The sequence below is a fragment of the Pundamilia nyererei genome, unplaced genomic scaffold (genome assembly GCF_000239375.1).
Source record: "Pundamilia nyererei isolate P.nyererei 1_Seehausen unplaced genomic scaffold, PunNye1.0 scaffold00190, whole genome shotgun sequence".
Classification (NCBI taxonomy): Eukaryota; Metazoa; Chordata; class Actinopteri; order Cichliformes; family Cichlidae; genus Pundamilia; species Pundamilia nyererei.
This window is the reverse complement of record NW_005187591.1, coordinates 152,265-168,271: the sequence shown is the minus strand read 5'-3', so window position 1 is coordinate 168,271 and position 16,007 is coordinate 152,265. Positions and strand designations below refer to the sequence as shown.

Below are 16,007 nucleotides of genomic sequence, written 5' to 3'. Positions count from 1 at the left end.
GACGAAGTGATCTCTAGTTTTGAAGCATTCTATTTGTGGGCCAGATGTCATGTAGCTGACGGACACTTCCCTGTTCTTGCATCAAGTTCGGGCTGCTGATGTATTTCCTCAGTGCTGGAAAATAGGACTTTATGTCACCTATAACTGTCAAATATGTACAGTGAGCTCCGGATTAGAATGGAACAAAAACAAGTCCTCCCGTTGTGCTCTGTGAGCGTTTGCGCTTTTGTGCTCTGGGTGGTGTCTGTCTGTGTGCCTGGCATGGTGTTTTCCTGCATGCCTGATTTTGTTTGTGCATGTGCGACCCTCCCCACACACCTCGCCCTCCCTCCTCTGTCAGGCGCAGCCCACGGCCTTTCATCTGTGCTGCAGATGCTGTTGAGCTACCAAGACATGCTCAGTGGGGCTGAAAAGGATCTGGTGTGGCAGAGTGTTGATTTCCTCATGAACCAGGAGCAAAACTGTAACTGGCCTGCAGAGCTGGGAGCCATCATCGAAAGGGAGAATGAGTTGGTGCACTGGTGCCACGGAGCCCCGGGTAAGCTCAGAGCTGTTAATGCCCATCATCCTGTTCCTGTCCCGTGGTTTAGAGCCCCACTGCTACACTGTCCTGTCTCTTACAGGTGTGGCGTACCTTTTCGCAAAAGCCTATCTGATCAATAAGAAGCCACAGTACTTGGATAAATGCATTAGAAGTGGAGAACTCGTATGGCAGAAAGGTCTGCTGAAGAAAGGTCCTGGGATTTGTCACGGAGTTGCAGGCAGCGCATATGTCTTCCTCCTGCTTTATCGGCTCACAGGCAACTCCAAATACATCTACCGTGCTCAGAGGCAAGAAAGCCCTCCTTTTCTGGGGAGCTGCAACAACCCAGCAAACATTTTGATATTGAATAACTGTTTTTTGTCAACATCAAGTTTGAATAAATAGTTTCAAAATGACAGCTGACCTGACATTGGTTTGAGGTACTTCAAACCATCAAGGCAGCTTATGTGAGAGCAGTGTGTAATTCAGGGTTTGGTAACATTAACATCTAACCATCTATAGTTTGGTTTCTACAGGTCTACTGCATCCAGTTTCTACCAGGAAGATGATGCCAGGGTTTCAACCATGTCTGCTATTAAGAAGTGTAACATAGATGTGATTAATGGCTTTGTAAAACCAAAATAGTGGGAATATTCAGGCTGTATTCAGCATTATCTGGTGTGTGTAAAATTGCTGGTGATTTAAAGGAAATGCTTAAAATTTTGAGAACTTTTGCTTGTCAAGAATTAGATGAGTAAATTGACACAATGGTCCTGTCTTCGTGTCTATTTGAAGCTGACCGAAGACAGTTAGCATAACGTAGCACAGAGTTACATGGGAGGAACCAGCTAGCCTGGCCATTAAACAGTGAACTGTCATTTTTACACTTTGATTTTTGGACACATTTCAAGGGCTTTAGGGGTCCTGGCATGTGAATTATTTCACCTTTATTATATTACCTTATCAAAGCCAAGCTGTCTGCTTTGGTTTATTTGCAGTGCTAATGCTAAGCTAGGCTTCCTGGCTTTTGCTACATGTATAACACAACGAGTGCGGCATCAATCTTTTCTAACTCTTAAATGTTTGAAAAAAACACATTGGGCATAACAAGAATCACAAAAACTGTTTCATCACAAAAGCTTCATACATGTGGGTCATGTTTTTACATTAGCAGCAGTGACAAACACGCATTATCTACATCTACAGCAGCCGTTGCCATGTGACTTTTACACTATATGCATATCAGGTCTGTGACTTTACATGATCTGCTTGCCCTTTTAGCAGCAATAACATTTACAGTTGATTGTGGAATATCTTGGTAGGAAGAAATTTCACAGACTGACTTGTTGCAATGATGACATCCTGTTAGAGCACCATGCTTCAATGTCATGACCTCTTTTGAAACAACCTACTCTTTTACAAATGTTTGTTTAAGTTGTACTGCGTGGCTAAGTGCTTGATTTTATACACCTGTGGCACTGAAAACACCTGAAATCAAAGATTAAGAGGTGTGGCCCAATGCTTTTATCCACATTGTGTAAATTTATTGTCTTAAAAGGAGGTTCCGAAACTTCAGGTGCACTCCTGATCTCTACAAGAAGTTATAGCTCAGTTCTGGACATGCTGCTTTCACATTGTGTTTTATTGTGTCTCCATTCTTGTTTTGTCCACACAGGTTTGCAGAGTTCCTCTTCACTGAGGAATTCAAGGCAGGCTCTCGCTCAGTTACCAGGATCTACAGTCTGTTCGAAGGCCTGTCGGGGACCGTTTGTTTCCTGGTCGACCTCCTGCAGCCAGACCAGTCAGAGTTCCCTCTGTTCAGTGTCTTTGTGTGAATGGACTGAAAGGTTACTGCTGTTCACTGACCTGAACAGACCCCGTCCCTTTCCCAGTGAAATCGCTAAACAACTTATAGAAACTTTAGAGTCAGGATTGATATTGTGATCAGAACGAGAGTGGAGGGATGAATGTTTTTTGTTTGGGCTTTAGATCAATATCACACAGAGGAAAGTTGCTGTAGAAAAATTGTCTTTTTTCTGTTTGAATGTTGAGCTTTGAGGCTTTATCTGATGCATGGCACTCACAAAAACATTGTCCATTGTTGTCACTAGTGATGGAGGTCTATATGAGATGTCCGTTGGGCGTATACATCAATAAATCTGCTTGGGGACAAATAACAAAAAACAAAGATGCTTCTTGTAACTCCAGATTCGTCTGGGAATCATCAAGTTTGCTTCTGTATCGTAAAAGTAATGCAGTGATAGTCGTGAGTGCATCCATGGGTACAGTGCAATATTTTTAATGGTGTAAACAAATGTAGGCTAAAAACAACGCGGCCACAACTAACTCACTGACTCCGCTAACACTAAGCTGTACTTCTTGTTTACATCACCCAAAGCGCCCAGATTGTTCCGTCTGTGTTGTCGTCTGCTTTATCAGGGTCACTCTAAGAAAGGAGCCCAGCACTAAAGTACAGAGATGAGAAACTGAGATATTCTTCCAAGATGCTGCTCTCAGGTCAGAAACACACAAGCTACTTACACATAAAAGTAAAAGGCAATCACACCCCAGTCACACACACAAAAAAGCTGCAAACAGAAAAACGAGTGTCACATAAATGCCTTTAAAATTTTTCTACCAGTTCACCAGCTCAGCGTCACATATCGCAGACCTTTGAGTTCACGTCTTTACGTAATCGCAAACTATAAAGATCATCAAAGCTGGGTGGGGAGGTACAGAAGGGATGCAACTGTTTATCGACATAAAAGTAACACTTTGTTTCCGCTGTGCTGTTCTCACCTGCTGAAGCTGAGGTTATGCCTTGTACCAGTGTGACAGCCATTTGTGTTTATTAATATTTCAAAACTGTTAGCTACTGTGTGGGTACTTTCAAAGTGATCAATATGTTGTGATTGGTTTCAACTTTTACCCTACAGATAAACAATAAGTTAGTCTGTACTTTTGTGATGGAGACGGAGGAGAAAAGAACAAAGTGTGCTGCCGATGTGAGAATTTCACTCTTCGTCCAACTCAGTCCGTTTCTTGAGGCGACTCTTTCTGTGGTGAATTTCTTGAGCTAAATGCGCAAATGAGGCTTTACAAACAAATGTCTAGCTTTCAGATATGATATCACTTCTCTCAGAGAATAAGAAGGCAGAGAATACAGGAAACTGAAGATGCTTTGGGAAGCTTATATGAACATGTGGCTCATGTTGATTAAAAAAAACTGCCTGCGAATAACAGCAAACCAAAGCAGTTTCCCAACTTTAACTGAGCCAGTTGTGAAACATTTACAAGCCGTACATGTGTGCTGCTGTTTTTCATTTGCAATCCAAGCTGTTTAAAACAATACCTGCTACTGGATTATTGATACCAATAAAGTGTCCAGATGACAAAATAATAGAGATGACTGGTGTTTTATTCAAGGGAAAGGCCTTGCAGGAAAAGACACTCAATACATGAAAACACAGAACCGAAGCGTCCACTGGTGATTGATGAGGATCTGTTATTGGAGACTGCATAAAAACTGATGACTTTTAATTGCTGTAATATTTTATCAGCTTTTTCAATGCAGCTTTATGAACAATGTGACAGAGAAAAAAAATCTCCTTGTGAGTGGATCAGTCCTTGCAATAGAAAAATATTACACTTTTTCAAATGTATTTTTATGCTTTTCAGCGCTGGAACCATCGAGCTTGGATGTGCTGGTCCACAACCGCACAACAGCTGTCAGTGAGGTTCATATAGATAAATAAATGATGCTGTACACACTTGTTTTACAACATTTTAACAGTATTTTATAGCAAGTATGTATAGGTTGCACTAATTATATTTCAGTTTTGGGGGGTTCTTTTATCAACCTGGCTCCTGCTGCAGTCTTTAAGGTTAGAGCAAAAGTGGAGGTTGAAGATGGAGCTAGTTTAAGTCCAAAGGTGAAACAAATGGACTTAACCATCTTTTATGACCACATGGGGGGGTAACAGGTTTTTGTTTTGTTTTTTACAAAATTAAATGTAGTTTTTGTTCCTGTTGTTTCTCCTTTTGCATTTAAAATTGTTTACTCAGTTAATATATACATTCAGCTGATTTAATTTTGTTAGCCATTATTTTTTAGTGCCGTTGTATTTAGCTGAACCTCTCAGTGCCCATTTATTTCTTAAAATGGCTTATTTATGTGATTGTGTATATCTGACATTATTTTTGTTGTTTGTGGGGTAAAATAAAACCCATATTTTGGAAATCATTACACTTGTGCCTGTATGTTAATGGCTGCTTAGTCCCTGATATTGGTAGAGGCACTGAACAGTTGGCTTTTAGAGCATAAGAGGAGAAGGACGCTTCGCTTTGTTGCAGCCTATAAACATTTGTAATTTAATGGAAGCTGCGTATTCTGAGCAGATAAAAACTACACTATTACATCTTTTATTTTATATTTTACCTTTATTTTAATCCATTATAGGAGTGTTGAAGACAATGTGAAGATATTAATACTTAACGTGGGTTAGAGGCTCTTAATGTCGTCTAGAACAGAGTCTCAATAAAATGTCTGAACCTTTCTCATCAGTATTAAACTCCAGCACTACAGGCTATTTAGAGGTGAGTATTTGGTCCAGCTGCGGCCCACACATGTAGTGGGCCACAGCTGTTATGTGGGTGAGCTCAGCTGCCTCAGTGCAAGCACATTTTCACCTTACATGGGCCAGATGTCAAGTCACACCTGTTCCTGCCAGGACTTTAACTGAGCTGTAAGTGCCAAAAACAACATAGGTCTCATCTTGGTCATATCCCACATACATGTACACTCTCTGGCCACTTTATTAGGTACACCTTGCTAATATTGGACCCTATTTTGACTTCAGATCCAACAAGATGTTGAAAACAGTCCTCGGAGATTATGGTCCATATTGACATGATAATATCGCACACTTTCTGCAGATTTGTCAGCTGCACATCCATAATGTGATTCTCACATTGCAACACATGCCAAAGGACTGTGGAGGCCATTTGAGTGCAGTGAACTGTCCCGTTCAAGAAACTAGTGTGAGATAATTTAAACTGTGCAACATGGTGCGCTACTGCTGTAAGCAGCCATCAGAACATTGATTCACTGAAACTGTCATGGTCCGTGGAAGTGTCTGGGGATTTTCCAGCCTGAGTTAGTGTGTTTCCTGCGCGGAGGTGGTGTCCCACCTGTGTCGTTTCCACGACTAATCAGCAGGTTCTTTAGGTCAGCGCTGTCTGAATGAAACCCTTTCAAAAAATTTGGACCAGCTTGCTGGTGACAGGAGACACCGAGAATGTGTACAGTGTCAGGTTTATTTAAAGCTGACTTATGTGTTCCTTATTTTTCTCATATACAGTTACAGTAGTGTGTGTGCTCGTACAGTTTCAAATGTTTTTAGCCTCTGTCACAACTTCACTGCAGCAGAGGAACATTATGATTTGGGGGCGTCAAAGCAGCTTTGCGACTGTGTTACGTAGAGACAGTTTCCTGTGTCACGTTTGAATTGTAAGCTTTTCCTTCCTTACAGACTAGTCATAGCTCATGGTTGTTGTTTATTTGTTTGTTTTTTGTTTAATTTTACGTGACATTAGTATTTGGGCTTTCTGGCTCCATGCTGGATAGATTAGTAGGCCTGTGAAATTGTCCAAAAAATGAGTAAGCTGGTTAGTGAATTGCAATTGAAACTCTTAGCCTCATGGCCCTGCAGATGTTTGCACCACCATTATAACATCAGTCTTCGGGGCGTTATCGTCTCGTTGACTGGCGCTTCAGTGCGCACTGGAGAGCGCAGCGCTTCTTGCGCCCCCAGCAGTCTCTCCCCGGGACAACACTTGGCTGTGAACCTGTCCCGCCTGCCTCACATATCGCAGACAAGCTGCTGCTCCTGCGGCGGCGTTCCTCCAACACTCCAACCGACGACTCGGTGGTTTCGTTATGGACGTGCAGACTCTGAGCGAAGCAGCGCGCCGCATTCCCCAAATGGCGGAGTGAGTGAGGATGCGATTCCCCAGTTCCATCTTTGTGTCGGTGTCTCTGTTCACGGCCGAGACCACGGCAGCGCTGTACCTCAGCTCCACGTACCGCTCCGCCGGAGACCAGATCTGGCAGGGGCTCACGCTCCTCTTCACGCTCGTACCGTCCGTGCTCGTGCAGCTCACCCTCACCTTCATCCACCGGGACCTGAGCAGAGACAGACCGCTCATTCTGCTGTTGCACATCTTGCAGCTCGGTCCCATCGTCAGGTCAGTGCTGACATGTTTACCTCCGTTTGTCAAACAGGAGCTTGGATCCCATTGTATCCACAGTGTCCACTGTGTTCTGCCGAGGGCATGTCTCTTACCTCCCACAGGTGTCGTGCCCACGGATGTTTTTTTTCCTCTTAAAAACATGCCAGGCCTGCCAGCGCATAAGCTGCTTACAGATGGTGCGATGAATGCATTGCGCACATGCTGTTGTTTTCATTTTCTCTCGCCTTTTGTCTGGTTGGCTCCATACATACTGGCGCATGATGTGCTGTATGTCCGTGTTGTTCAGCTCGGAAGCAAAAGGCTGATCAATGTTGCCACTGTTGATCGATATATGTTACATATATACACAGCTGGCAGGCTGCTGAGCCAAAGCACTTACAGTACAATAAGGTCTTCTACCAGTTTGATCACCTTCAGCCATGATCGTTCGGGCAAAGCTGATTTATTCATGACTGTTCTGACTGAAAGGACATTAAATCATCGTTATGAAGCCTAACTGGAGTCGCTCCACACTCACGGAGAAACCTTTAAATCATAATAGGCCCGGTCTTCCTCTTTGTATAAGCCTGAGCCCAATCCTGTACATAGAAAGCATCCCTGCTGTACACACAGAGATGAAACTGCTATCAAACATACAAACAGCAGGAAATCTGACTCTGGTAAACTCATTAAAGCCCACTCATGGTTTGCAGTTGGTTGATTAATTCATTTCCAGGTGGACAGAATAGTGATTTACAGACTATGTGTGTGATTCAGTGATGAAATGTGAAGACTTGCTCTTGTCTTAGTTCAAAGTTGGTTATGTTATGGGTTGGTACGTTTCTCCTCTTTTTCCTATGTTCGATAAACCAGAAATTTTGGATTAGTCATTTGGGAACTGATCAGCAGTTTCATCACAAACGCAAATCATTTTAGTAGTTGCCCAAAGGGAAGTAAACAATAGAACCCAGCGACTGATCTGCAGTGGTAAAGACTAAGCATTAAAGGTGTTTCCATTATTAAAATCGAAATAGACTTTTGTTTTTGTAACTTAAACCTAGAAAGGCTTCAGAGGGAAATCCTATCTTTCATTTGACCTAAAGGTCAGACTCATGCCATGAATGATGATGACGACTATGGAAGTGCAACTCCACATGCTCATAGTATCACATCTGTTTTTATCACTCACTCTTTAAGTCCTTTCTGAGCTAAAATGCACAACTGGTTTCTCAACTGTGAAAATGTATCATGTCGGACAAAACAAGCTGATTTAACAAGTAATTATTTTTTAAGATCGGTTATTTGAGCAGTTGATTAAACTCATGGGTGTTTTTCTAATCTTCCTCATTCAATTCAAGCTTTTGCTATTTTCTAAAATTAATAGACCATATTAATAACAACTGTGACAGGCAATCCTGACAATCTAAACAACCAGTATTTGCAGCCACACATACGGTAATTATGCCTCCTCATGATTCAGCTCGTGAATAGAGTCGTACTGAGCAGCACAGCCTCCCTACCCTCCCGACTGCATTCAAATGATTACTGTTCAGACCTCTACATCCTTCCTCGGTGAAGACCAGATCTAAGAATAGCACATGTCACTGCTGGCTCCTTCTCCTTATCTCTGACAGCAGACCGGGGAATGTCTCTCTCTCTCTGCTGCAGACAGCACAGCAGCACTTCCTCCTCTTGACTTCCCAAAACAACACCTCTGATATTTTGATGTGTGTCACCATCAGAGAAAGTATTTAAATCTCTCACAAGTCTGCGTTGGGTGTAATCATTTCTTCTGTTGTCGCCCTAAAGAGAAGTGCTCTTTAATCTATTTAACACTAAAGTGTTGCTGAAGAGTAGTTTGTCAAAATAACAGAAGTCTACTTCCGCCTTTTCTGCAACTCGAAATAATTTAAAGCTCATGTACAACTTAAACAAGTGCAAAAGCTTCAAAAAATTGCATAGATGTGGGATTTTTAAATGGGCGTATGCAAAATTATTAAACAAATTATCCTTAAGATGTATTTAAACCTCCAATAACATTTTTTTTAAATACTCGTGACTCTGCAGTAATGTTACAGGTCAAAAATCTAAATGTTGCTAGATGAATGGGAACAGAGGCCTCATAGGCTAAAGGGACAAATACGCAGAGCTGATCTGGGAGTGAAATGACCTTTTAACTCTTGAAAGCTTATTTGGAGAAATCTTGTTTTTTTCTTTTGTGAAGTGAGCAGTTTCTGTGGTATTTCAGGCCTGCTTGTAGAGCAAAATGACTGGATGTGCATCAGAAGTCTTTATAAAGTGACGTGTCCCAACCTGTCATCGGGGATATAAAAATAGTGGTTATAACTGCTATATTTCGTAGCAAGAAACGTGAAATAACCAAGTGAACTGGGTCACTTGTAATATGAATCCAAAGCAGATGTTTTCCTCGCGAGCTGGTGGAGACCAAAGACTGTGGTAAAAGAGAGCAAATGCTGATTTCAAATACACACGAGTGACTGAAGCATATGACTATCATTCTGCCAGCAGTTCATCATATGACCTGTAGTGTTGTAAACAGCTGTTTACATGATCCTGTTACATAAGTTCATGAGTTTTGTCAGCTAAAGGATCCTGTTCTACGACGTCTTTAAGCTGTTCTACAGGATTCAGATCTGGTAGCTTGACAGACATTTTACTAAACTCATCATGATGTTCATAATGAATCCAGGTTGCTTTTGCTCTGTGACAGGCTGGGAGCAGCCATAAAAACATGCTGAACTCTAAAGGGCTGCACATGTCCAGTAATAACACTAAAATAGGCTGTGGCATTGAAACAATTGCTAATTTATATTAATGAGCCCAAAGTGTGCCAAGATGACAAGACAACACCACCCCTCCCCCAACAGAAAAGCCACAGCTTTTTTGTATTCAGCTGACATCTTCAGCTTCAGTCTCAGGATCGGACTCATTTTTCACTGCAAGATGCTGTTCTGCTCAGCAGTTAAGAGTGGTTATCTAAGTCACCGTAACCTTTTTCTTATCTCCATCCAGCCCGACCGTTTTGGCATCACCGTCTGCAGCACTGCTGCTGACACGATGGGTTTTTTGGTTGTTTTTTACTCAGATGTCTCTGAGTAAACTCTAGAGACATCTGCGGTGAAAATCCCAGGAGAGTTGCAGTTTTAAAAATAGTGAAATCGAGCCATCTGGCGCTGTGATCACATTTTTTTCACAATTCTGTTGTTTAATGAAAACATCTGCAGGATTTTGCATCACCAATAGTCGAATAGTTACATGGGATTGCAGGTGTTCAGGTATTCCCGACAACATGCTTTGCTCTGCAGAGACAGAGCGCGAGACTGATATTCACCCTTGAATGACGTCGTTTATTTTTACTAACTCAGTGACACGTTCACTAAGCATGTCTGTTCAGTGTAAGTCATGCTGATAAACGGTGTGTCCCTGAGCACTCCTGTGGCTAAATCCTTGCGACTTGCTGTTTACCGGCTGTGCATCAGCGCTGCTTGACAAGGACAACGCTGCCTCAACCTTTGGCGCTTTGCCCGCTCTATGCACCTCAGTGTTTTTACAGTCGCACTTGCCAATACATGACTCTGTCCTGTCATTGAGGCCTCATTTGACACAGATAATGGATAGCCAAATGAGGATCATATGAAAATTACCCCTGGCTCTTTGGGCTTCTGTAGCTGCTCATAATTTTGAGCAACAAGCATTGAATTAATACGCAGAATAAGCTATATGTATTCTTAAGCTATACTTATTATAAACAGTAATAAACTTTATGTTACATCAAATTTAAGCTCTGAATAATAGCATTTTTCCTGTAAAGTACAACCTCACATAAACTCACAAGACTACATAATCAGCAAGCAGAGAAATGGACTAAATCGGCCTTAGAAGGAAAATGAGTCCTTTCCTTAAAGAGCTGTTATGGCCATTAAAAAATAAGCACAGTTCATTTGCCTTATGCTGGTCAGTGTTTCTAAATTAAATAAAGAGATCTACCTTTACAACACTGTGCTGAATTATTAGATTAGTGTGTTGTTAATGAGACAGTACAATATATCCAACTTTCATCAGGTGGATAAAATCCACGCTCATCTCCTCTCCTGTTTCAGGTGTCTGGAGGCCTTCTGCATCTACGGCAGCGTGGGCCGCGTGGAGGAGCCTTATGTCAGCATCACGAGAAAGAAGCAGATGCCCCGGAGGGGTCAGGCAGAGGAGGTGGAGCGGCAGGTTGGGCAGGCAGAGGGGAAACTGTTTACGCACCGAGCGGCCTTTGCCCGCACCTCTGTCATTCAGGCCTTCCTGGGATCAGCCCCCCAGCTCACGCTGCAGCTCTACATCTGCGTCCTGCAACAAGGGGTGTCCATCGGAAGAGGTGAGGGGAGCACGTATGATGTAAGCGTGTGTTTGTGTGGGACCGGACAGTTTTATGGATCGTCCACCCATCCGGCTCTGCTAAGAGTCCGTCACAGGTCCTCTACAATGTGGGCTGATCAGCTAAGTGCGATATTGGAAATGAGAGAATGGATGTTTTCATGAGTCAAAGTGGTGTTATGTAACCGCCTCTCTGATACTAAAGATGGAAAATGGTGATTCTGTTTGCCAACAGGGAGCCAGGCTGTGTGTGTTTCTGTGTATGTGGAGTGGGGGGGGTGAGCAGGTCTATTCCTGAGTATTCCTGGGAGAAATCGAGTAAAGGGTTCAAACAGTCAAACTAGGACATCTGGTCTTTGAATTGGGTCAAAATAAAAGATTTTATAAATATCTCAGTCTTATTTTGTGTCATAGCCCAAACATGAAAATCTTAAATTACATATTTTAAATCTGTCCTAAAATAATGGTCCCATATTGCTATAGTCATTTATACTCATACTGCCAATTTAAGATCCCATCTTTATTTTCTTGCGAGTGTAAACTAAAAATGTCAGCCTTATTACTGTTCTCGAATATTACAGAAAACATAGTAATTTTGACAGCAGAAATTTAAACTCATACCAAGCTTCTTTTATATGCACAGGACGTCTGTTTTCTTCCAGCTGTGAAATGAGTCTGCAGTGGCCTGTCATATCTGTCCTTGAGTGAGACGTTCTGTCAGTGCTCCAACGTCACTGCAGTGATAACACTGTGTGACAGCTTTCATAGTCATCAGTGGATATTTTCTTGTTTTCATTCTCTGTAAACCCTGGAGACAGTTGTTAGAAAATCCCAGTAGATTAGCAGTTTCTGAAAAACGAACGCAAACATCCTTCTTCTCCATTCTGATGCTTAGTTTAACTTCAGCAGGTTGCTTTGATCGTGTACGAATGCCTAAATTGAGTTGCTGCATGCGACCGCTGAACTATGGACACGCGCACACATACACTTAGACTTACACTGATAGGCACTCATCCCCCCTCCCTTTCCAACGCCTTCGATGCTTGTTTCCTGCGAGGGAACACGGCGGGTCTGTGTGCCGCGCTGGAATGGTAGCGCTGTGCAGGGCGGCTGCTGTGTTCGCTTCGGATTACTCCTCACCCCCCACCCACCCCTGTGGCTTGTCATGTCTTCACAATGTTGTGCTGTGGACATTTATGTGCTTTTTTGTGCAGAGGAGTTTTTTTGTTTCCTGTTCTCATGCTGTCCTACCATGGAAGCACAGCATGAGTTGGGGTCTCTTTTTTTCCTCTTGTACTTTCCCATTGTAGTGTACATTTCAGTGTTTTTCTGTGATTCTACCAATCTCCGACCTGTATCCCCATGTAATGTTTGTGCTATATGTGTATGTGTAAGGTCGGGGGGGGGGGGGGTGTGTCCCATTTCACTGCAGGGCAACCTGCATGTGACGAATAAAGCTTTGATTGATTGATTGATTGATTGATTGAGATATTTATCTTAATTACCAGTTAAGCAGATGTACCTTACAAAGTAGATGGTGAGTTTAAAGCTCTATTATCATATTTTTTCTCTCAGAAATCTGGCAACGCAGTACTTCATGTACACACTCACCTTGGTAGAAGAGTTTTTCAGGAACGAAGCAGTGTTTACATGGAATGAGCTGCAAAGTATCCTAAACTGGAGACGTGCTTTCACTGATTTATAGGCAGATTTGTTTGTTTTATTTTTTCCAACTTTTTAAAAAAAATGACTCTGTCTCTATCTGCATGTCAGGCACACTGATGGTGATCTCCCTCCTGTCCATTGTGTATGGAGCCCTGCGCTGCAACATATTGGCCATCAAGATCAAATATGATGACTATGAAGTGGACGTCCGGCCTATGGCTTATGTTTGCATATTCCTGTGGCGAAGCTTTGAGATCGCCACTCGCGTTGTGGTTTTGGTCCTGTTCAGTTCGGTGCTCCAGCTTTGGATCCTGCCCGTGGTTCTGCTGAACTTCCTCGTTTTCTTCCTCTACCCCTGGATCCTGTTCTGGCAGAGCCACTCCCCTTTCCCTGAGAATATAGAAAAAACTCTGACCAGAGTGGGAACCACCATCGTGCTTTGCATGCTCACGTTCCTCTATGCTGGCATCAACATGTTCTGCTGGTCTGCCGTGCAGGTGAAACTCAGTGACCCAGACCTCATCAACAAGTCCCAGAACTGGTATCGCATGGCCGTGTACTACATGTTGCGTTTTGTGGAAAATGCCTCACTGCTCTTGCTCTGGTACATCTATAAAACAGACATCTACAAGTTCATCTGTGCCCCGCTGCTGGTGCTGCAGCTGCTGGTAGCCTACGCCATCGCCATCTTTTTCATGCTGGTCTTCTACCAATTCTGCCACCCATGTCGGAGGCTCTTCTCCTCCAGCATGACCCAGGGCCTTTGGGATTGCTCCTCACTTCTCTGCCTGATGTGCAGCTCTGGCTCTCCACAGAACCGGCCCATGGTGAAGGAGGCCCCGACCCCATCTGCGCCAAAAGAGCCAGCCACACAGCGGCCCCACGACACAGCCAGCGACAGCACAGACGACATGCCTAACGACACGACGTATGACATGCTCAATGACACCACCTTCGACACGCCGAACGAAATGGACAGCAACATAGGAGGTGGAATAAATGGCGACATTAGACACGGTGTACCCTGCACCGTTTAACGCATCAGAATTATTCTTACGTGCCATTAAGAGGACATTATCTAACCTTCTTTAATCTTTTTAAGTGCCACATGGATCCCTCATACATCCATTGCAATTCTACATGAAGCAAATGTGTCCTTAACGTGAGAGCTATCCTTGCTGTAAACGCGCAGCCTGTCTTATCAGACTACATGCCAACAATTCATCCTGCAGCCTTTAAAACCAAGAAAAAACCCACAGGCACCATCACCTCACTCTCTTCTTTAGGTTCGGAGACCGTGTCCACGTATATGCTGCATTTACTGATCACAAGGAGCCAATGCATTTGAAGTGATTGTATTTAGTGTCTCTTTGGCATGGAGGCGTGCATGTGTGGAGCCTCAGACGAGGTGTAACTGGTTACTCTGCAGAGGAGGGGGAGAGCCGGTTTTTTTGGCCACAATTATGCTTTTGTACTCCTTAATAAGAGCTTTAAGATTAATACGCGCTGCTTTCGTGATGTGCTCGTGTTTGATGATGAGATGTTAATCGCCACACGTTGTAAAAGAGCCTGTTCCATCGCCAGACATACTGTTACTGTAAAGCACGGACATTCCCAATGACTTTTGCACGTTTACACAAAAAAAGAAAGGACTTTGGTGGTTTGGTTCATTTTTTGAGCAGCAGCAGCTGTAGTGATGTGCTTTGTTTGGATGTATTTGCATTTTCCTTTTCTTATTTTTGCCTATTATGTCTGTCAACTGTGTTTCTGTCTGTCCGTCTCTTTAGTTGGAAAATTTACACTGAGTGCACGCGAAACATTTACTGTATCTAACTGAAAAAGAGTCTGTGTTTTGAACTGTTAAAAGTATTTATTCTTATTTCAACCTTTAATGTACTAAGAAAGCAAGAGAAAGAGAGAATGTGATTGTGGTTGTTTTTGCACTAACTACTTTTTGCAACGTGTCTGCAGAGAGATGATGACCTCGGGAATCACATGAATGCTTCTTATGTTTGTACAAATAAGAAAAGCACTGTTTAAGCCAAAAAAAATTAATATACACATCAAACATATAGAGACACAAAAGGAGGCACTGAAAATATGAAGTCGTACTTTAAAAAAAAAGAAATTAAATTTATATTTATATGTGAATATTGTCTTGCATTATTTTGATCTGTCACGCAATGTGAATCTGTGCTGACCTCTAGTGGTTGATCAGTGAAACTGCCTGTTTTAGCAAATCCTCGTTTGCAGATGACTAGTGAATTTTGCTCTATCCTGACTTACTGAAGTGACCTGGGAGGGATCTGTGTGGCTAGTGGGATGCTCTAAATGCAAATTAAAGGCGCCCACTGTTTACTTAATTATCTACTTTAGCAAAGGTGCATTGGCACACCCTTTATAAAAGACTTTGCAGTGGGGTGGAGGTGGACACAGAGAAAATCAGGATATTTAATCAGAAATAAAAATAAATTTGACGTAAATGTTGAGAATAACTTGTGTTTCAGTTAAAAAGTGTGTGGCAGCATTGTGCACCAGCTGAAGATGAGACAGGGAGGACTGGCTAACACCAACATACAAAGAATTACAGTAATCCCATGGTAAAGATGTGGATTATGGTTTTAAAATTAGATTTCAACAATGTTTTTTTTTAATCTTCACCAACTGTCTCACCTGAAAGAAGCTGGATTTCACCACTGCACTGATCTGACCATCCGGTCTAAAGCCGCTGTCCATCCTAAAACAAAAGTTTGTGACAGTAGGTTATCCATACTGTGCCATAGGGTAAGTCCCACCGGTGACATCAGAAACAAAAACAATCACCTCTTAAAATTAAGGACTTAGGCTTAAGATTTAGAGCTATCCAAGCTTTTAGTTTCTCAAGACACTCAATTCAAATTTGAATGAAGCAGTCATCCTTCCCAATAGCAGAGGCCCAAGTATTGAGGCCTGTGGAACCCCACATGACTAATATGAAAAGTTCTCTGAGCCAGGTACGCTCTGAATCACTCCAGAGCAGTGCCAGAAATGCATACACAATGCTCCAAGTGGTATACAAAAATATGCTACACTGAGTTGAAGGCAAGTTTAAGCAAATGTGGTGCTATGAAGAGACCAGAAACTAGAGTGTACGCTTTACTCCAACACTGGTTAAATCCATCCTCTCATCCAAAGGTGTTGGCCTTCAGCTTCTTTATCAGTGCTC

The 16,007-nt window shown here is 42.6% G+C and overlaps 2 protein-coding genes across 2 annotated transcripts in view; both read left to right on the top strand.

The window, feature by feature from the left end:
* Nucleotides 1-2,412, top strand: part of LOC102214836 (lanC-like protein 3) — a 7,624-nt gene extending 5,212 nt beyond the window's left edge. The window contains exons 3-5 of the mRNA XM_005747159.1: nt 341-538; nt 624-831; nt 2,199-2,412. Coding sequence (XP_005747216.1) covers nt 341-538; nt 624-831; nt 2,199-2,358 — 566 coding nt within the window. The 3' untranslated portion in view covers nt 2,359-2,412. The remainder of the gene's footprint in view (nt 1-340; nt 539-623; nt 832-2,198) is intronic.
* A 3,864-nt stretch (nt 2,413-6,276) lies between these two features.
* xk (X-linked Kx blood group (McLeod syndrome)) lies at nt 6,277-14,953 on the top strand. Its single transcript, XM_005747158.1, has 3 exons — nt 6,277-6,769; nt 10,876-11,138; nt 12,911-14,953. Exons 1-3 carry the CDS (start codon nt 6,525-6,527, stop codon nt 13,837-13,839), a joined length of 1,437 nt encoding a protein of 478 aa, XP_005747215.1. The 5' UTR covers nt 6,277-6,524; the 3' UTR covers nt 13,840-14,953.
* The last annotated feature ends 1,054 nt before the right edge of the window (nt 14,954-16,007 follow it).